Genomic DNA, 21,151 nt, shown 5'->3' on the forward strand with positions numbered 1-21,151 from the left:
CAGACAATGTTAAAAGATGGTGACTAGGACTCTGGTGAATTAACCTTAACCTGTCAGGAGTCAACAGTTCAGGTGCAGTTACCTGAGAAAGGGCCATGGACACCTTGAGTTCTAGATTATAATATTGTGCAAGCTTGTCCCAGATATTACTTTGCCAATATGAAGGATAACCTGTGTTTCTTCATCAGGGTGCCCTTCGACACACACACAGTGCTGCTAATTCAGAATATCTCAATGACTGTGATTGGCCCTGGAGCTGCTTTAAGCAGCTTCTCAGCCCTTGTGCAAGTTGTAGTCTTGTCCCTTTGATTTCTTTATTTCTACAGCCTGCTTCCAGGGAAATAAATATCAGTGAGGGCCACAGCAGGAGAGATATAGATCCCTCTTCCCTCCCCTTGAAGAGGGAGTTTCTTCATTAAGAAGATACAGCAGCAATCCCATAGGAATGGGGACCTGGGAAGTCATACTTGCCCATGGCCCCATTACCTATTGAGTGCAATGGTCTCGCTAAACTGTGCCTCTGTTTCTCCACTCCTGCAAAACCGGTCCTGAAAAAGTGAGCATATGTGTGTGTTGCAGGGCAGAGAGATGGCAATGTGAAAAACCCCAGAAGCTTTAGATGGGAGAAGAGGTAGGCAAATGAATTACTGGACTGGAGGGGAAAAGGAAACCCAGAAGAGCAGCAGTTCATTCACACATAAATCAGCAGAGTCTGCTATCACCCAGCCAGATTACTGAATTATCCATCCTGAACTTGGACAGTTTCCAAATTCTACATTGCAGATTCAGCTTATCTAATTAAATGTGTTTCAGAGGCTTTGCTTCTCTGCATGTCTCCCCAGAGTTATTTTGCAAAAAATGTAGGAAATGGAGACAGCTACCGTTCACACCACGAATCCTGAGTCTGCTGTACTTGGGAATGCTGTATAACCACCAGCCAATAATTAGTTAATAGATGCCTTTATTAAATAGAATAGGCAAGATTATATTCAAGGCAAGATATTTGTCATCTGTGTTTGAGACTTGGCTGCAGATGTCATGTAAGGCTGCAGTTATTTCTGGTTACTCCTTTCAGGGAACAGCTCCATGTCCTCTAAAGCCAGGCAGCAGCCCCCAAAGGCAGGGTGTACCTGGATGTTGTCTTAGCTTCTTTCTCATACACCCACCCCTCAACAGAAGATATTATCTGAATAGCTTGAGTCAAAATGGCTTTAAGAACAGGTCACAACAGCCTGTACAGATTCTGTAGGGGTCTTTTAGCATGAGTAAATGCTCTCACCTGCCTTGGGCCATGCTCAGAAGTGTGTTGGAGTGAGAGCCCATACGCTACGGCTAATGCAGGAAATTTTTGACATGACCACGTGAGAGTCCTTTTCCCAGGGAAGGGAGGACTTTGGCAGACCTCTGTCCTGCATTAGCCAGCTGAGTCTGTGGCCGTATAATGGCTTGCTCCTTGCAGTATCTTCAGCAAAGCCCATGGACGTCTCTTGAACATCTCCTGTGACTCCACCAGCAGCAACCTGCACAAAGCTCCTCTTCTGCACTTCTGCATCACCCCTTCACAGGCCCTCCAGAAATCGGGCTGGTACAGTGTCTTCTGAGGAAAGAAATATTCCACAGTTATGTCCTGCCAGGGGAAGAAGTATGGTCTTTAAATATAAAAGCAGGTTTATTACACGAGAAAAATGCAGGGTGCATTTTGTCAGTATGTTTTTAATACTTTCTGATTCGGAGCGAAAATATTTTATTACAGCAGCAGTTGCCAAGTCAACTGCTGCGTCCCAGCCATCCCCGCGGAGGGGGCAGCATGTCACCTGGATGTGGGCAGAGAGGCTGAGGGGAATGATAGCTTTTTTAAATCACATATCACCAGTTTTAATATAGCCCAGGTTTTCAGCGGTTATTTACAGGCTGTTTTATGACCCCCATGACATTACTCTGGATTTACTCCGGTTTTTAGTAGACAAGAGCTCACGTGTTTCACTATTTTGTTATTCTCAACCAAAAGGTCTGAAAAGTCACTGAGGGTGGACTCCCAAGTTACCATGGCATAGTCTGTGCAAACCAGTGAGGGGAGAAGCCTGGTAGCCCCTTCCTCATTGCATTGGAAAGAGGTCCTGGTCATTTGGTCACTGTATCCACTCTCAGGTTTCAGGATGCATTCACCAGGATTTCTGGTACAACCTCAACCAGGTGAAGTCCTTAAGGACTTTTTAAATCCCGTGCCATAGTAGAAAAGCTTGGCTGGTATACCTATACCAGTTAATCTTTGAGTTGCAATTTATAGCAGTAGAAGCAGGCATTTGCTGTTGTTTTACTGTCTGCCTTCTTATTTATGACCTTGTCCTCATACTCAGCACTAGAAATTGTATCTCTAACTCTTCTATATACCAGCCTGAAACAGTCTTTTTAAAATTTCTGTTCTACTTTCTGTTATCACAACCTTGCTCTGCAAGAAGAAACCTCTTCCATTCCTGGATGACTACAGGGTGTAAGTCCTGGGCTCCCCTGGGAGCCCCCCGAGGATCCAGCTTTAGGAGTTTTTCGCCTTAGTATCCTTGCTTCGTTATTTCTTAACACATGCATAGTAGGTGTATCATTGCCTCACCACTGCTTCTGTGCTTACGTCTGCTGGCAGGAGCTCACCTGGAGCAGGTGAACTTGGTCTAAGGGAATGAGACACTTCAGTCCCCTTCCTCTGAGCTGGGGGCACGGAGTGACAAGGACAGGTAAATCCTACTAAGCACTCAGCAGCCACCATAGTCGTGCTACCCCTCTTCTTGTGTTTGATGGGATATCATCATCATCAACAACAATGATGTGTTTTTAGGGGGTCTGTCACTTGTCTGTGGCTGAACTGAGGACAGAAATGCAGTGTGATCAGTGTCACTTATGGCTCTGATCAGGATACTACTGTGATGTTACCGGTAAGTCATTCCCGCACTGTCCTGAAGCTTCTGTTTACTGAGCCCAGCATCTATAAGCATGAGTATATAATTCTTCTCCCTTTTATATAGAGGGGAAGAATTAAATTACTTCGCCTTTTGCTTTGGGAAAAAAAAAAATCAGACTGTTTTCTTAAACTCAAAAATATAAAAAGCACTAAGAATGAGGAACATCAAGTCTGGTCTCCTCAATTTCTCTGAAAATGTCTTAAGCATGAACCAGGAGAATAAACTGAGAATTTGTTTTTATCCAACTTCCTTTAGCACTTAAGTTTGCACAGTATATATTGTGCTGTAGTGAATGTGTTTGCTTATTACTGGGTACCTCCTTTTCCCCCACATATTATAGAAGGCAATACTATAAGCAGTAAAAGCATAGCACGACCGAGTCCTATCTGCTACTGGAGAAAAAAAGTTTTCCTTGCCCCTAGACTACAAGCTTTATCCTGGGGCTGGGATAAGTGGGCTTGAGAGAGCCCTGTGAGAGTAGGAGAAAGGTACAGAAAACAGCTCTTGGGCCATATCAGTATCAGAACTGCGAGTACCCAAGTTTGTTTAATAGTCTATTATCTTTTCTTCAGTGAGCACAGATTTTTTTAAAAATCACACAAATTGTAGATAATGGGCTCCATTTGGGAAAATAATCATCTATTGCTCAAAGTAGGCATGATTATGCAGTATTCCAGCAGGTACCTGTTTGGAAAAAAAAAAAAAGTGTGTGCAAGTGCATATACCACAAAAGCATGAGTATAGAGTCTGGGAATTAGGGCAAGAAGAGAAGGAGATCATGGATGGTTGGCCTTTCTGGCTATAACAGTCACTTCAAGTCCTAGTTTCTCATTAATTGACAAAAGGGAGGAGAGCTTGAGCAAAAAGTTGAAGTATCCCATCAAGGTGTCGAGGGCATCAAGGCACAGCATCCAAAGAAGTCCTCTGTTCTGTAGTGATGGGGGCAGCTTCTGGTTTGGGCTGGGAAAGAAACAGTGGCTTGGCCCGTAGGACTGCTGAGCAGAGAGTACGGCTGCTGAACAGGGAAGAGACTCTTCCCCTTTCTGATTAATTTTAGCATTCTGCTCCAAATATTAGAAAGTACATTTGCAACAGATGTTTCATGGGGAGAAATCTCTTTAATCCCTTCCTTCAGGCTAAATAGCTTTACAAAATCCTCCCCAGGGCTTTGATAACCCAGTAAAAATAACAGCTGAGCTACAGATGATCACTAATCTTGCTGTATGCGTTCGATCACAAAATGGACGGACAGTAATGTCTCACATGTAAGAGGGTTTTGCGTAGATATGACATAAGTTGCACTTTTAAAATCTCCTGGTACAAATTAGGAAATTATAAGATTGACTATGTGCTTGGGTCATGAAATATCAACCACAAAGCAAGATGAATATAGGATCTACCAGGATAAATTATTTCAGGGCTGGCATAAGACTGAGTTAATGTGATTTAACAAGCAAAATATTACTCCATAACAGTAGAAAAAAACCTACGTCTGCATCCCAATTTATATATCCATATTGGGATCTATTTTGAATGAATGCCTCAATCACTGGAAGCAAGAAGGTCGGAGTTAAGCAGCACTGAGCGTTCGGAAAATCCCAGCCCTGAAAATTGTTAAAAGACATGTAAGCAACCAGAGTCATATAATGAGAGATATTATTAACATTTTTTACTTATCTTGCCATACTGCTTGGAGGCCTAGGTCAGGAATTTGAACCTCCTTTGTGCTGGGCAGTATGCATAAATTAGAGCAGACCTCTTTAAATTAATACAAAATACTGTGTTTAGAGACTGTTACATATTAAGAAATATGGTTTCTTTGTGCCTCCACCTATGCCTCTGCCATTCAGAACTAGTAACACCTTAAATAGAGATTTTTTAGATGCAAAATCAGCAGCAGCACAAGGTCTGCCAAGAACCAGGTACAGATTAAACCACTGGCTTTAGGCTCCGCAGCTTCTGGAGTCACACGGCTACACCAGCATCTAAATTGTTTCTAAACTTAGATTATTTTTAAAAAGGAAGTTCAGCTTTGCCCTTTATTTCATTGAGCTTTGCTGCTCTATGTAGGTCAGTGGCCAGCCTGTTGGAGCAGATAGTCCTTGATCTTGCAGAAGCCAATCTGGAAAGAAAACGAAGGCTCAAGACTTTGTTGGAGAGGTCTTGTTAAGTGGCGCCAAAACCTGTTGGCACAGCTATTAATTATAATTTTAATTCCTGGGCTTTTAGAAGGCCAAAGTCAGAGATGTGTCTGCTAACACTGCCTGTCTTTTGCAGAATTTCTCACTTATCTCGAGGCCCCCTCCTACTCTGTACGACCTGAAGTGTTTGCTTTTGGGATTTTCCAGGGTGGACTGGGAAGACAGAGTCCGCTCCTGTCCGGCATGTCAGGCTAGGGCTGATTGCAGGACACCAAGGCCACTGCCTTCTGTCCTTCAGCTACTGGCTGTGCATAGCACTTCTTTGCCCGTGGCCTATGAAAATGAATACATTTGTTTTTATTTACACAACAATAAGGGGTTTGATCCTTCCTGCACAGAAAGTATAACTGCTGTCTTGGTTTAATGCCCTGAAAGGCAATCCTCCCCATACCCATCTCATCCCGACACTCTCTACAAGAGTCCTTTTTTTTTCCCCTCATCATCTTCTGCTGTCTTCCTGGGTGCTGCAGTCATTCCTAGCCCAGCTGCAGACTGTTCCTGGGGCAGAGGCAGATAAACCCTAGATGACATGTTGGAAAGCGTGGAGGGGAGAAAAGGGGTACCAGTTCTTCTGGTGGAGGGTAGACGATGACAAGGGTGAGGCAGAATCTCTTTGGAGAAGGAGGGGGGCACAAGGCATGGGCTATTCAGATATTTGGGGGACAAAAACAAATCTAAAATGATTTTTCTAAGTCTTGCAGTGCTTCACAGAAGGTCAGGCACAACAGTGCAATGTAGACATGCTCTGTAGATGATTTAAAACTTGCAGCATCCATTGCAATGGGGTATTGTAGACTGAGGCACCATCACCAGCAAAGGAGGACATGAGAAAGGGTCTAAAAGAAAAGTGGACATGGTGTCTGCATCTTACCTCAAGGCAATGCAGCAAAAAAGTACATCCTCACAATTTCAGCTCTAAATACAGCCATAGGAATCTATTTTCTTTCTTTTATGCTGCTTCTTCCACTGTCTTGATCTTTTCTTTTCCTCTGTAAGCTTGATCTATTGTTCTCACTTGAGATCCAGAGCTGATGGCTTGTTTGCTTTCATTGTCAAGTATTGCTTTCCATTTCATTGCTGTTGTCCTTCACTTGTACTCTGAAACAAAGGCACTATGTAAATAGAGAACAAATGATATCCTATAACAAAGCATCTAAGGCTCTTTTGTGTGTTATCATGAATCGTCTTCTACCACCCCATATTGTTGAGCAGTTGTGAAACGTAGTACTCTCTGCTGTCAAATCGCATTGGGGACCCAGCACTTTTTCCGAATCACTTTGAGGGCTTTTTCCAAGCAAGAATCTTAATCTCCACATCTTTCTGCCAAGGTCCACATCTTGTTTGGTGACCATATATCAACGTTCCTGTAGCCTGGCTGGAGGAGGTCCCCAAGTATAGCTAACGTGATGCTGTTTGAAGAGATTGTGTGGTTATAAAGTGTGACACTTACCAGGTCTGTATGTTCTCCATTTCTTCTTATAGTCTTTTCTAGCTGTGCTTCAGTACAATGTACATTTTCAGAGATCAAAATAAATATTTCAAGGGGAGGTGGGTATTTATTGCAAAAGATCTAGACACATTAGCCCTCCCCAGGCAGTACAAAAAACGATTTTCTGGTTTATTTTTAGAATACTATATGAAGCCTGGGTCTTTAAAAAAATTGTAAAAGAAATACAGCAATAGGGACCACAGGACAGTAAATATACTAATAATTGATTTATATTTATTTGAAGATAATTCTTTCAAAGAACAGGTAGATTTAAAAAATGGCAGAGGTCACACCACCAGTTACAGAGTCCAGCAGCTAGTAGCCACCGCTAAAACCTTTGGTTTAAAGATGACCTCCTCGAGTTACAGAGAAGTCTGTGGACAGGACAGCGTGCAGCACTGCTGAGTCTTGGTCCAGGCATGGGGCCAGTTCATAGCAGGCTCCGGACATCATCTCACAAGACAGCAGCCTTCCAGCATGTCTTGTACTGCTGTGTATGGGATGGCTCTGCCTGCGCCGATTCCTTCTACAGAAAGCATTTCCAAGCACATGTATTGGATGTTTTCATCTCTGAGAGGCAAAGTATTAAAGTAGCCAAAATTATGCTTTACAATAGTAGAAACCTAGGTAAAGCTACCTCCTCTTCCTATCATCTTGTCCAGACTCTCAAGGCCTCGTCTGTGAGGTGGATGGTGGGGGTGATACTTGTCTCCCCTTCCCATTCAGGGGTTAGCAGCCTTGCTCAGTATTTTCTGAAGCACAGTTATCACTACCTGCACGCTGCTGTCAGCAACCGCGTTCCTGATACCCCAGAAAGCTGATCCAGAGGTCCTCTGGATCTCTCTAGAAACCCTTCCCCCACCTTTCCTGAGTGCATGAAGCACTCCTATGGAGGAGAACTTAATCCAAAAGTGGAATTGCAGGAGGAGACCCAAATGGACCCTGAACATGCTTGGTGGACGGCAGCACCACCCTCATTATCCCAAGAGAATTATTAAACAGATATTTAAAGCTGTTGAACTGTCTCTTGAAGAGCCATCCTTTCCTAATCAAAGGCATCAGGAGAATAAAATCATTTGTCGTTCTGCTTTCATTAGTGCTGAGCTTTGCAGAGGACAGGCTGCCCATAGAGGTATCTTTAGCTCACGCTTCTGTAGACAAAATCACACAGAAAGAAAGTTAACATTTCTTCATTTTTATTGCTCTAAAACTGGGAGCACTGCAAGACCAAACCTAAAGCCAGCTTTGTTTTAGCTGAACCCTGCTGCAAACCAGTCCATTAATAAAGTAATTGGGCATAGCCTGAGCAAACTGGAAGTAAACATTGCTTATATTCAGCTCCTAATGTGCTCATTCTCTGAGGGCTGAAAGACTGAGCTGCCATGCAGCAGTGCGAGACTTGCTAGAAAGGACTACGTTGTGCTGGCTGAACTGCGAGCCAAAATAGCAGCCTCCTCTATCAAGAGGACGACAGTACTTTTGCTTGATTTTTGGGGACTTAGCAGGGAGAAATGCTTCAGTTTGTTATTTACAAAATAAATCTCTGAGCGGCTTTCCGCTGAAAGGCTCTTTCATCTTCAGGCAGGAAGAAAACAGGAAGAAAAAGAAGGAGGAAAACGTGGAGAGCAGGGAAAAACAAGGATACAGCTCAAAATCAGCTGGGGGAAAGTGTCCTTTCCTGCAGGTCTGCCTCACCCCGCTGTGCTGCCTTGGCTTTATCCTGCCCTTTGTTATCTTCCCTGCGTCTCCAGCTCGCGGAGATGAGACGATGTGCCTGCAGAGTCTGTTAGCAAGGGCAGGCTGTCAGCGAGGATCTGCTGCTGCCTTGTGACGTGAGAAAGCTGACAGAGTCTTCCTAACGAAAGACCAGTAGGGCAGTAGCTGGGTTTGTAGGAATTGCACTTGTCCCTGCCAAAATCAGACTAAAATCCTTCTGCATCTGAGGTGATGGCTGGGAATGATACCAGCCTAAGGTGTGTGGCTTTCAGTAAGGTGGCACGTGGCCAGGCACCCAGCTCCATGTTCAGACCATGTGTTCTGCAGTAGTGAAATCAAGCAGCAGTCCTGAGTTAGCTCTGGAAGATATTTCCAGCACCCTAAAACTGCAGCTCTGGGCTTTCCCTTTCTCCCAGCCCTAGCCCCAGGCTGAGCCCCAGGCAAGGCACGCGTCTTTGCCTCTGACTACAGAGCCCTCAGAGGACAAACCTAGCATCATCCCTGATTTACTTGAGATTTATTATTTATTTTAGATCCTTTCCAGCTCCCCTACAGCTGCAGCTCTGGGCTTTCTCTTTCTCCCAGCTGTTTCATTTGGGAAGTCAGTGATAGGGAAGAAGAGGTTATTTTTGTCATGGGAGGTTGAATATTCATTTCAGACAGCCCACTTAGTACCTGCAGAAAGAGCAGCAGAGGGCACTGGGTCTTTGGCCTTTTACTTGTTCTGCAGGTTTTACTGTTCAGCCTTTTAAACCTATTAACTTACACTGACGGATATGAAATCTCATGGAGAGTATGGGGGGACTGAACTAGGTGAGGTCAGCACAGGTGAGGAAGTTAATTCAGAAACACAAAATTGACTTTTGTGATGTATCGGTGGCTTCCAGAACATCTTCATCCGAAACTACTTGGTCAAAACACCACAGACTTAAATTACAGAGTAGGGTTTGGAGATGAGGAGGAAGGGAGCTATAGTCACTATAACAAGGATTTAGAGGAACTAAGGGAAAACAAATATTTGAACATTAAAATGCTTCCAAAGCAAACCCACAACCCTGGGATTTCAAGCCTTCATCAGGTTGAAACCCTTTTAGGTAGCAAGGCTAAAACTATGGCAGTGACCTGCAGGTTGGCTCAGTCTCTCTGTGCTTGTACTTACATCCTGGAGAGGAAGTTCCTGGCTCTCGCAGCACATCTCTGCTCAGCTTTCTTATCCATTTCTTTTCAGGAACGTTTTGTTCTTTCTGAATGCAACAGTCAATAGCTAACTAATGCTTTAGAGACCTACTTCTGCCTGTCATAAAAAAAAAGAAAATGTTATTGGCAATTACATCTAAATAGGAAGCTATAAAATCACGAGGAAAAAAGATTCAGTGTGTTTAGTTGGATATAATGGAAAGGTTTACTAGGCAAAATCAAACCTATTTATAGAATATTCTGGTGCCTAGACCTGCAGCATAATATGGTGTATGCACCTATTGATCACCTGTTGGAGAGCAGCAGAGCTGTGCCCTTAAAAAAATTAAGAGTTTTCTCTCCCTTCAGACAATGAGCAGCTTCCAGAATGGAGCTGTGACCCAGAGGTTTTCAGGTTGGTACAGGAGTAAAAAAACTATTGACTAGGGGAAAAAAAAAGGAATAAGTCTGGGGAAGAAAATGGCCTGAAAAAGCTGTACGAAAGCCTAGTCAATTAGCTGCTGGAATGACTAATTTCCAGGTGGGTGTATTTGAGCAGGCTGCAGAAACCTGTGTTAAGCCCCAAGGCTCTGCTCCCAGCACGTGGGAAAGGTATCTCAGAAAGGGACCCAAAAGCGTGAGTCCATCCGTCGGGGAGTTGCAGGCACACAGGCAATATCCCAGAGGACACCGGGCAAGCTCCAAACCTTGCCTCCAAACATTGCAGCCATGAACCCTCCTTAGCAAAACAGATATCTTGATCCTTCCTTCCAGGCATCTGAGCAGGACTCAGCTTTTTTTCATTTAAGAGCTTCCCCGAGTGCTGCTGAGTGGTTAGGGTGGGGGAGACGTGCCGGCAGGACTTTCACTCTGCCGGTGGTGAGCAGAGCATCACCCACTGTTTTATACCATTTTACAGGGTTGACTGGCTGCTCGGAGCAGGAGGAGGATGAGGATAAGGAGGAGGAGGAGGAGATGCTCCCTCCCATCCTCTGCTGCAATCTTTTCAGCCTGTTGCAGAGAACGTGGTCCAAGAGAGAGGACCGGAGCAGCGACCATAGCTCTACTGTTTGATAGCTTGGGAACTTACCTGGCAAAGAGTATCTTTTCAGTTATGCTGGCTGTGTGTTCCGCATTAAGTAGTTATCAATTAAAATACAGAATTTTCCCTTATAACCTATCTGGGACACAGACACCTGCACTGCCGGCTATATATCCATCTACCAGGCTACAGAGATGTGCTACTTCTCATGCGCCCCTTTTTCAAGCCTCCTCAGCCTCACCAGTCTCTGACGTGATGGAGGGAGCAGGTGGCAGGTACCCTGGGCCTCCTGCCACCCTGGCTCCTGCTATTTAGTGTGCTCAGCTGGCGTGTGTGGGTTTCAGCTGAGGAAAGGTTTGAATGCAATTTTTCAGCTCCTACGGGAGCATTTCACTGTGAGACTGTTGCATAAAAGATAGGTAGCATCTCCTCCTCCTCTACCCACCTTTTATAAGGAAACCAGCAGCTAAAATGTATTTTGTGAAGAGCTTGATCTTGGCACTGTAGGTCAGGTGTTGAAGGTACGTGTTGCTAGTGTGGGATGCTCGGAGGGCCTAGGGAGAGAAATGTCCAGTTTCCAGCCCCAAACTGGGTTTACTGGGGAGATAAACGCTATGCTTGACTGGGTGAATTATTTTTTCCCATGAGCCCCAGTGAACTTGAAGGTAAGATAATGAGGAACCTTCCCAGGTAAAACCACAACATAAGTGACCACAAGTGACTGCAGGGTGAGGTGATATTATGCCTATTTTCTCCTGTCTGTACACTCAGAAAAAAATTTCAATATGTCATTTTAAAAACTGAAGAGCCTTGACAGTACCCCACCAAATTTCAAAATGGCAACTATAGATACTGGAATATCTTAATCTACAGAAGGTATCTACTATTAATACAAATTTATATTTTTTCTGTATAAGATAACAAAAATACCTATTGGCTGGTTTGCTGCTTAGTTGACTTTCTGACCTCTGCCTTTAAGCCTTGCCTGATTTGAAGCTCATCACAGATGACGATTTCCCCTTTGCATTTTGACAATTCTGTCATTTGCTAGTAATATCTTTTCCCGTATCTTATTTTCTGTTAACATAAGTCAAACATGTCCTGCCCACAACTGTTAGCTCACATTTGCTGAGCTGCTTCTTATGTTGTATTTGCCTTTCTCTTACATCTGCCTTATACTCTTTCTTAAACTATCTCATTCTACACAATACACTTAGGCCTAAGAGCTGGGATTAAATGGTGGCTATAAAACCAGGACTAGCATCTCTGCAATTTGAACCTTGAATGACAAAAGTTTACCCAGGGAAGGAAATACACAGTATATTCTGGGTAAACTGTGGGTTCATAGCAAAAATTAATAATACTGGGGAACAAAATTAGTGGATTGAAAGATATTAAAGTGACTCTGCTGAAATGCTTTTAGGTTAAATAATATATTCTGAAAAGTCACTTTTGTTCTATGATAAGGTGGGAGCTATATGTTAATTTCTTTTATTCCTGGATCATTTTCTCTCTGAGGTGTCATCAGTTGAATTTTCAGTACTACATTGAAATGAATATTCATCACTGAGTTACAGCTTTTGAAAGATCTGCAGGGAAAAATAAAAAAAAACCCACCCAAACCCCTTTTCTTCCCCCTCTTTCTGCAGCTCTGAACATGCACAGCTCCCTCCGGTTAGCAAAGCAGCACACAGCATCTGTGTGCTCCTGGGCATGGTCTTTGGGCTCCCCAGGTGTCCCCACAGGTACTGGTGGGACCAGGGGCCTAACGAGAGTTAAACACAAGTGTAAGAGTCTTCAGGATTGGGGCCTGCAGGAACAATGAGAAAAATAATATCCCACTTGTTTCATAGCACACTTGAGCTGGTGGCGAGAGGGCTAGCTCAGGTACTCCTTCACAGAAGCAAGGGTGCTTGAGCTCACCATAGTTGGTTGGTACCCATTTTGGGAGGTAGAGCGGTTACAAAGCAGCTTTGTGCTGCTGTGAGCAGAACTGCAGGTAAGCAGAGTAAACCAAGTCTTCAAATGCCCTACGAGCACAGATAAAACCTGCACAAAATCAGGAAAATGGGCAAAATGGCATTAGAGAGTGAGTGAAATTGTGTGGGTATTGGACACCGGGGGCAGGAAGTTAGGAAATAAGAGTGAAATATGGGGTAAATTACAGTATTGCTCATGATGATATACAGCTCTCACTGCTGACCAGCATGGTTTAAAAATCCAATGGATAAAATGGAGTAATAAGGTAAATCTCTTGGCTGACAAGACAGGAGCTTTTCACCAATATGCTCTTTAAAAGATGTGTTTAAAAATTGATCTCAGCGGGGTGTAGAATGCTACGACAATAAATTGCACAAGGGATTTGCAGTCTACAAACGAGGGGAAACAACTTTCACAGGGGTCAAACTGGGATGCTGCAGCTAAACCCTACCGAAAGCCCAAGAGATGGAGCCTCTGCATGGCTCTCTGCTCCTGCTGCTTCCATTGCGATCAGTGAAATGCTCTCGATGGGACATACAGTGTTTGCTTAGAGAGAAAATTGCCATGATGTTAAGAACGTTTCTGAAAGTTTTTAAATCTTAACACAAATTCTTTACATTCTATCTCACGGTATGTGGAATTTTGGGCTCAGTGGGTAATAAAAAGGCTGCATTTAGTGCCACACAGTGGTAAAAAAAATAATTTCAGTGAGGATGGATATTGCAAGGCAACACAGAGGAAATCTTTTATGCACTAATGCTAAACTTGGAAAAGGAAAAATACATTGAAAAAAAAAATTAGGACACACCGATCAATTGGTGACAGGTATCACCTAAATTTCCTCACCTGAGGATGGTTTATACCACTATCTAAAATTAGGACACCGATCAATTGGTGACAGGTATCACCTAAATTTCCTCACCTGAGGATGGTTTATACCACTATCTAGCTAGATATGCAATATATGAAATGTACCTCTGTAATTTATAACCAACTTATTTTGCAGTAAGGAGACTGCTTTGCTCATTTATAGCCTTGACAAAATAGTGAGGAATGTGAATACTGGAATCTGCCATCCCTTGCAGGTGACGAGCTGCACAGCAGTCATCGGGCAGGGACATATGGGATTAGAGCTGTAAAGGTATCTCAAACAACTGAAATAATGTGGAGTAGTAGCTGAAAAAAAGGCTAATTTGGGATCCCTGGATTGGGAAGAATTTTGCACATTTTTATGATTAGTAGTTTTCTTGCTCAGGTAGTGCAGAGAAATATTACTGTTGTCAACAAAGCAAGTAATGTTACTTCTGCAAGTGTAATATACGTGATGCAATTTATCTCCAGCCATCCAGGAACTCAGCAAGCCTCTGAGCATTGTTCAGCAGGACTGTGTGCCACAAGGGTTTGGGGATTAGAAGACAGTCCCCTGCTCAAAATGCTCGGTTGCAAGGGCTCAGTCTGTAGCAGCGCTGGAATGGGGACAAACCCCTGCTGTCCTTTTCAGCAAGGGACAGACATGCACACACACAGAGGCAGACACTCGTGTGCATGCTTCCTCTTTCTCGAGCAAACTCCTGCATGCATAGATACTAGTTTATGAAGTCTATTAGAGAATGAGGAATAACTGATCATTAGTTTTTTGTTGTATGTCCATGCTAAGCTGGGAATCTGTTCTCAGCAAGGTGCCAGGGAGAAGGCATGAATGTGGGCAACACTCACTAGTTTTTGGTTGCATATTAAGTATAGTCTCTGTCTGATTTAACCGTGACCATGGGCTAACAGCACCCATTGCCGCACCGTTTGCAGCTGCATCAGCAGCTGCTTCCACTCGTAGCAGTCGTGGCTCTAACGCTTTTTGGGTGGGGGACCCCCTCTGTGGGTGTCTGTGCCAGGTACGGTGCTGGTGCGTACACCAGCTCGGGGTTGGACAGCTCTGGTGGGGACAGAGCCATGTTCACCAAGGGAAGCCTGGCCCCTGGATCGCGATTGCTTGATCTGACCCAACAGTGCTTGGGCAGAGAAGAGCAGAGCCTTTCCCAAAGCAGCTGGCAGTCACATCCATTAAAGCACGTTGGGACACTGCGCCCTTGGTATTAGGAATAAAGTTTTAAGTGGTGTTTAGTCGGTACAGCCAAACCAAGAAACCAAAGGCAGCTAGATGAAAGGACACCTGTAATGGTTAAACCAGGCTGAAATAATCTAATAGGCCCAAACTTTTCCCAGCGGGTTCCCCAAAAGATGAATACACTTAAAATACATAAAATTGCACAGAATCCTCCATGCTGCCAAAAAAAAAAAGTGTTTGGGTTTGTTTTGGTTTTTTAACCAAGGATGAGCCTACACGGCAGCCCTGCAATAACTGCACAGCTGAGGGTACCAAACAGGCTCAAAGGCAGTCCCAGTGAGACCCATCCCGTACAGCCGTGGTGGCACATATGTGGATTTAGGCTGCAGTCTCCATCAGCTGAAGCTTGGCAGGCTGCGACCCAGAGATGCTGCTGTATAAAAGCAGCCTTCAGCTGACTCATGGCTCCAGCAGCTTTTACCCTTGTGCGGCCTCTGTGCTGGGATGAATATTGAGCCTTTTGGCTAAGAACAGAATTTTAAAAAGCAGAGAAAGAGAGAAAATACTCAGTGAGAGTTAGTGGGAGCCGTTAAACCCAGGCTCTTCCACAAAGGAGCAGAAATTAACATTCAAGACAGGGAAGTAAGCACAGTAGGATTTATTTTTACAGCCCAGCATGCTTGTAAACTGCATGGGAGTACATGGAAGAAGTGAAGGGATCCATACCACTAGCATATGGAACACAGGCAAAGGCGGCTTCTTGTGAGCAGTTTGACAATTATTTGGCTGCTTTCTGCTCAAAATATTTGTGACAGCAGCAAGTCAGAGCTGCCACAAAGATGACAAATTCTTTGAAGTCCACTTGGGAATCGCTGTTTTCATCCAGGTTCTTGAAGACTTTATCAATGGCATCCTTGTCCTTCCCCGACTGCAAAAGAAAAGGAGGAGGTTGAGGTGAGAGGCGGCACAAACCCTACCGCAGCATCGTAACTACCTGTACCCCAAACAAGGGCCCTGGTGGGGCTCCGGGCCCTCGCCGAGGTGTTGGGGCGGGCACCCAGGGAGTGCGAGGCTGACACCAGCTCGGGCACATTGTACCTTTCTGTGGGAGTGTGATGGAGGTGTAACAGCTCCTGCATGCAGCCTTGCCATAGGCCTGCCTGGAGTGTCAGGTTATCACATTTTTCTGCTAGTGAGACCTTTTTTTTTAATTCTCTTCGCTTGTTTTGTGCATTATACCTCTGGGTATAAAGCCATGAGTTCCTCTGCACGTATTTGGCTGAGACAACTGCTCAGTGCCCAGCACGGGACATGGGCCACGTCCCCCGGGAGCCGTACCCCCACCTGCCCATCTCGGTGGGAGCTGCATATCTCCTCCTCCAGCTGCCTGAAAGGCACATCCTTCCCGCAGGGACTTATGCCGCTGCTGGGGTCAGGCCCAGGCATGTGGGGAACAGGCAGAGGTTGGGGGGCTCTGGGTGATGGTGGGGGCAAGTGTGAGTCCCGGCATCCTCATGGCACGGGCACAGACCTGCATCTTCCCACCCTCTGTACAGCGGCAGCGAGCACATCGCCCATGCCTCCCAGAAAGCGTATGTTCCTGGGTTTATTACACCTGAGAGCTGTGATCACACACCAGCATGGAGAAACATGTTTTCCACATTTAAAACAACATTTATCATGGCTAAGCTGTGTAATGCAAAGCCCTGAGGACATTACCCAGCTGAACTCAATGCCACGCGTTCCCCGTCCGCTCCCGTGGAAAGACTCAGCTGGAGCTCGGGCAGTTCTGCAAAATGATGCGTTCCTGGGGCAAATGTCAGATTTAAGCTGCATTAAGCACTGCCACCCCAGCAAAGATGCAAATGGCCTCAAAAGTGCTCGAGTGCTCCCTCTGGCCTCGGTGCCCGGCACAAGCTGCTCACAGGAGCTGGCGTCTGGAAAGGCACCTCCTGAAGCAAGTGTGATGCTGAGCTTGAGTTACCGCAGGGAAAATACCAGAAAAATCTTTTTCTTTCTAAGTTGCCATAATTCTGACGGGCTGACTGAACCTGTACATCTCCAGGTTGATGTTAAGAGAGGCACCATCCAAGTAAAAAAAGATTTTTAAAAAAATTTGCCAAAATAATAAAAAAAGGTTTTTTCCTAAAGTAGCTTGCAGGAGGGCTTTTTGGCTAGTCCCGGCACTGATTAACTCCAGTGATTTTAGAAAACGCAGTTTTTTAAATAAACGAGGGATGGCAGTAGAGACCTATCTAATGTAGGAAACACCCGTGCGGATTTTGTTGACGCTAAACAAAAAACAAACCTGATATTATTTTAGAAAGAAATTATATAAACTTTTGGAAAATTTCCACGAATTTAAAATAATGACTACCTTAATTAACTAAATCTCTCATTCTGTAATTTCATGTTTCACTTCAAATATATGCACTTTTAAAATCACTAAAAATTGACCCAGTTCCTTAGATTTGACCGATGAATGTGTCTGGAAGGTTTTATTGCTTTTCACTTTGCAAATTACCATCAGTTTTAATTTTATAAGCAAATATTTTAAATTATCTAGTGAAATATATGAACTAGTTTTAGCCTCTGAATTACTTCTGAAATGCACATATGGGAATTATTTTTTGGAAACTCTTTATAACTGAGTCCAATCCTTCAGTCCTGTGGTATGGATTTATTTCTGCCTCTGATTGATTCAAAACCTTTCCAGATAGTTGTGAGCTGTGTCAGCAATAACCAATTCTAAGACCAGAAATATACATGAGTATTTAAAAGACTCTGTTTCCCAGAATATTCTTGCAAATAAAAAAATATGGATATAAATGTCAGGAAAAAGGAGGTAAAACTTTTTTCTGAAGTCACACTTATGTTCTCAGGTTGTTTCTTGCAGTTATTAGTCTGCAAGACAGGACATTGTTGGTTTAAACTTATTTTAAGTACTGGCATAAAATGTTATTTTGTGCCTTTTTTTTTTTTCCCCCTAGAAAAGGTAAAATGGGAAAGGGAGATGGAGACTAGAACATAAGAGGACATTCAGCTCATCACCTTCCTGGAAAATTCCAGGTTTTCCAGCAGTTTCGGGAAATAAGTAGAGCCAGTAAGAGCAGCTGTGGGGAACTGGAAAAGGTGGTGCCTGGCCAGTAAATGTAGTCAGGAACAACTTTTGAGCACCATCCCATTTGGTAGTTGTCTAGCGCAGCGGCTCCCCAACTTTATTTAGACCAGATGTCAAGTTTCTGGGAGATTTCTGTGCCCCTTAGGTTGTGGTTTTGTTGTTGGTTCTGTTTTTCTTTACGTGGAAGTGTTACAGGTAACATACAGCTCCATGGTCAGGAGCAGGACGCTTCCTATGATGCTGTTGGGTCACAACCACTCAGCTGTTTTACAGAGTTTTTTCAGACATTTTCTTCTACCCCCCCCCAGAGCCATCCACGTTCTTATTCTGAATACTGCATCTGTGTTTCATTTGTGAGTCATGAATCCAGCAGGCATGGATTTCATACGGTGATTTCATATAGCTTGCATGGAAAGATACTAAATTGTATCAAGTCCCCTGGCTGCAGTGCCCTGAAATAGTTGTTAAAAAATTGAATTATGCTGGATACAAAAAGTGGTAGCCACATTTGGAAAATTTGGTTCTAGGCTTTTGCAATTAAGAATAATAACAACTGTACAGATAGATAAACATTACTCCTGTGTGGAAAGCACAAGATATTTAAAAGTGCTTTCTGGATTTTTAGTGAAGGGAAGCAAATAAAAAATGATCAAAATGAAAGGCATTTTGTCTCCCAGGCAGCTACAGCTCTTACTATAATATAGTAAGCATTTTGAATACCTACTAAGAGAAATTTTATATATATATATAAAACCTACTTAAAAGCACCTGATGATTACATACAAATCTATGTTGTAAAATACTTCTTCAGGTCTTTCTTTTACTATTAAAGACAAATGCAAACCAGTTTGCTCTGAGTTCATCTGTTGTTCTTGTTTATGCATCATTTTGATGTGCATACTGAGTATGTAGCATAAATACCTAGAGGAAGTAAGTGCATAAATATTTAGAGAGATTCCCCATCTGCAGTCAAGATCTTCAATTGCTGACAAGTACCTTCACAGCAGTTGTGACATGACGTGAGCTGATAAATCCAGGGATAAACAGAAGAAGTAGGTGAATTCTGAAGATTAAACCCAATCTATTTCAAAGTCATTGTCCTGATAACTCGAGCGATGAATTTAGTAAACAGGGAATGGCCCTGAATAGTAGAATCAGTTTTACACAGTATGTGCAAAGACTTTATTTAAAATTTTCTACAAACCATTGCATATTTCCAGATGCAATTTCCCCTATAATGTACTAAAACCTGCATCTGCAGGCAGCTCTTGCACCCGCTACACAGAAATGATGCTGTGCTGTTCTCTTACCGAGAGGAAGTTTGGGAGCTCTTTTTCCAGAAGGGTCTTCAGTTCTGCTTTGGTGAGGGTTTGCCTGTTGCCGTCTGTCTTTGCATACTTGTCAAAGACAGCAATGGTCATTCCCATCGCAGTTTCCAGCTGAGACATGTTGCTGCTGGAGTCCGGCTTTCTTCTGAACAGGAACAGCCTCAGGGCTCTCTCAGAGGATGGAGGCTGGTCTTACTCTGAGGTGCTTTATGCAACTGTCCCATCCAATCAATGGTGGCACACCAGCGGGACACTTATCCCTTAGCAAACATCTGTATCTCAGCACTGCTTGGAGTACACACCTCTGTGCTGACAGCTATTCAAAACTCAAGCTTTGTCATCCTGGTGTGGCTGGTACAACCAGTTGCTCACCAATAGAAACCAGCCTCTCCTTCAAGATACACAATGTGACTAACAAACGAAAGTCAGATTTTGATACTGGCTGTTTGCTCAAGAATCAGATTTGTTCCTTCAGATATCCCCATCTGAGCGGAGGCTTGATAGCCCAACTTCGGCAAAGTATATGCTGGCCTGCTCAGGTGGAAGAGGAACATCTCACTTCTCCTTCACTACCATAGTTAGGGGCTCTGCGAGGTGCTGCCTGTGCTGAGCCAAGAGCAGATACAGACTGCCCTCTCTGCCATGCAGAGGACCTTGTTGCAGACCAGATGGCTCACTAGCAGACTCTGGGGGTGGGATTCACCGGATCAAAAGTAGAGATCTGCAATGCACACAGCTGACTTAGTCCCCCTGGGCTTGCACTCAGGCCAGAGTGGATGTCTGAAACAGGTCTGATGAACCAACATCTCTCCAGGGCCAGTAAAGGGAGCCTTGCAGAGCCGCTCCACAAAGAACTTGCTCAGATGAGGATATCTGAAGGAATAAATCTGATACTTGAGCAAACAGCCAGTATCAAAATCTATCTTGATCTGCAGTGAAATAACTTGTTATTGACCCTATGCAGCGTCAAACCTTGCAATAAAATGGACTGTACTGAAAACAAAAGGTCGCTCTGAAGTTCTGTGGTCCTCTGTGGCTTCTGATGAACTTTGTGGTTCGCTTGAAAACTGTGGTCCCCCATCATTAAAACTCCAAACACACTGGACCCCCATCTACACACAACAGAGCTGTTTGAGGGTCTGTGTGGGGAACTGAGCGGTACATGGACAGTGTTAGCTCAGGTGGTGGAAGCTGATCAGCTACAGCTACACTGGGGTTTGAACAAGTTAAAATTTCTGGCCAAGCAGCAGGGTAACTTGGCCTCTGTCAAACTCTAGGTGGCTATGCTAGACCTGGAGGAGCTCATTTAAGGTGAATTACATCTACACTAGAGTCTGCAGAGTGGACACACTCTGAGCAAATTATTTGGGGGAACCTACCAAAACTAGGGCATCACGCATGAATAATGCTGATGGACTCCAGGGTGTAGTGTTCTCTGTAGAAGACCCTGACTATGGATTCCCAAAATTGAACCTGAGTTTGGATGTCTTTGGACATACCTCTGCATTCTTGAAGATAAGATTCCACTCGTGTTATGCTATAGACAAGTTAGCAAAAAACAGTTTTTAATTGAGAAAAATTTTAAACTCCTTTTTCCCAGACGCCTATAGCCACCTGTTCCCCAGGCAAAATCTGTCCTGTGATATCTACAACATCTCAGAGCAAGACTACACATCACTAGTACATGGAAATCTAGTAACTTTCTGAAACAAAACCCCCACGATTTTCCATCTTACATTCTCCAACAAGGGATTTTGCATTTCCCAGAAAATCACGGCAACATCTCAGGCTGTATGCTTTATTCAAACAGTTCATGAGAACTATTTGTTCCTGTGACTTCAACCTCATGACATAGTTGCAACTGATTTGCATTAAGTGGGTAAGGATTTTAAGTAAAGTTTCGAGTTTTTACATTAAAGTGCATGTTGAAACCTGTGGGGTTCCTTCAGAAGAAGGAACAAGAAGAGAGCAAACAACTGGTCCTTGTTAGCTATGAACATCATCTGGTGTTTGCATACACACACAACGGCAGTCACCGGTGTGTCAAGTGCCAGGAACTTTTCTTTGTCCTTTTCTGACGTA

General features: G+C 43.8%; 1 protein-coding gene across 1 annotated transcript; it reads right to left on the reverse strand.

Moving 5' to 3' along the window:
• Positions 1-15,398: 15,398 nt before the first annotated feature.
• On the reverse strand, positions 15,399-19,189 carry S100P (S100 calcium binding protein P). The gene is made up of 2 exons (XM_009273748.1): positions 19,052-19,189; positions 15,399-15,548 (listed from the first exon to the last, which is right to left on the reverse strand). Exons 1-2 carry the CDS (start codon positions 19,187-19,189, stop codon positions 15,399-15,401), a joined length of 288 nt encoding a protein of 95 aa, XP_009272023.1.
• Positions 19,190-21,151: the final 1,962 nt, after the last annotated feature.

The sequence above is a fragment of the Aptenodytes forsteri genome, unplaced genomic scaffold, assembly GCF_000699145.1.
Source record: "Aptenodytes forsteri isolate BGI_AS27 unplaced genomic scaffold, ASM69914v1 Scaffold111, whole genome shotgun sequence".
Taxonomy (NCBI): domain Eukaryota; kingdom Metazoa; phylum Chordata; class Aves; order Sphenisciformes; family Spheniscidae; genus Aptenodytes; species Aptenodytes forsteri.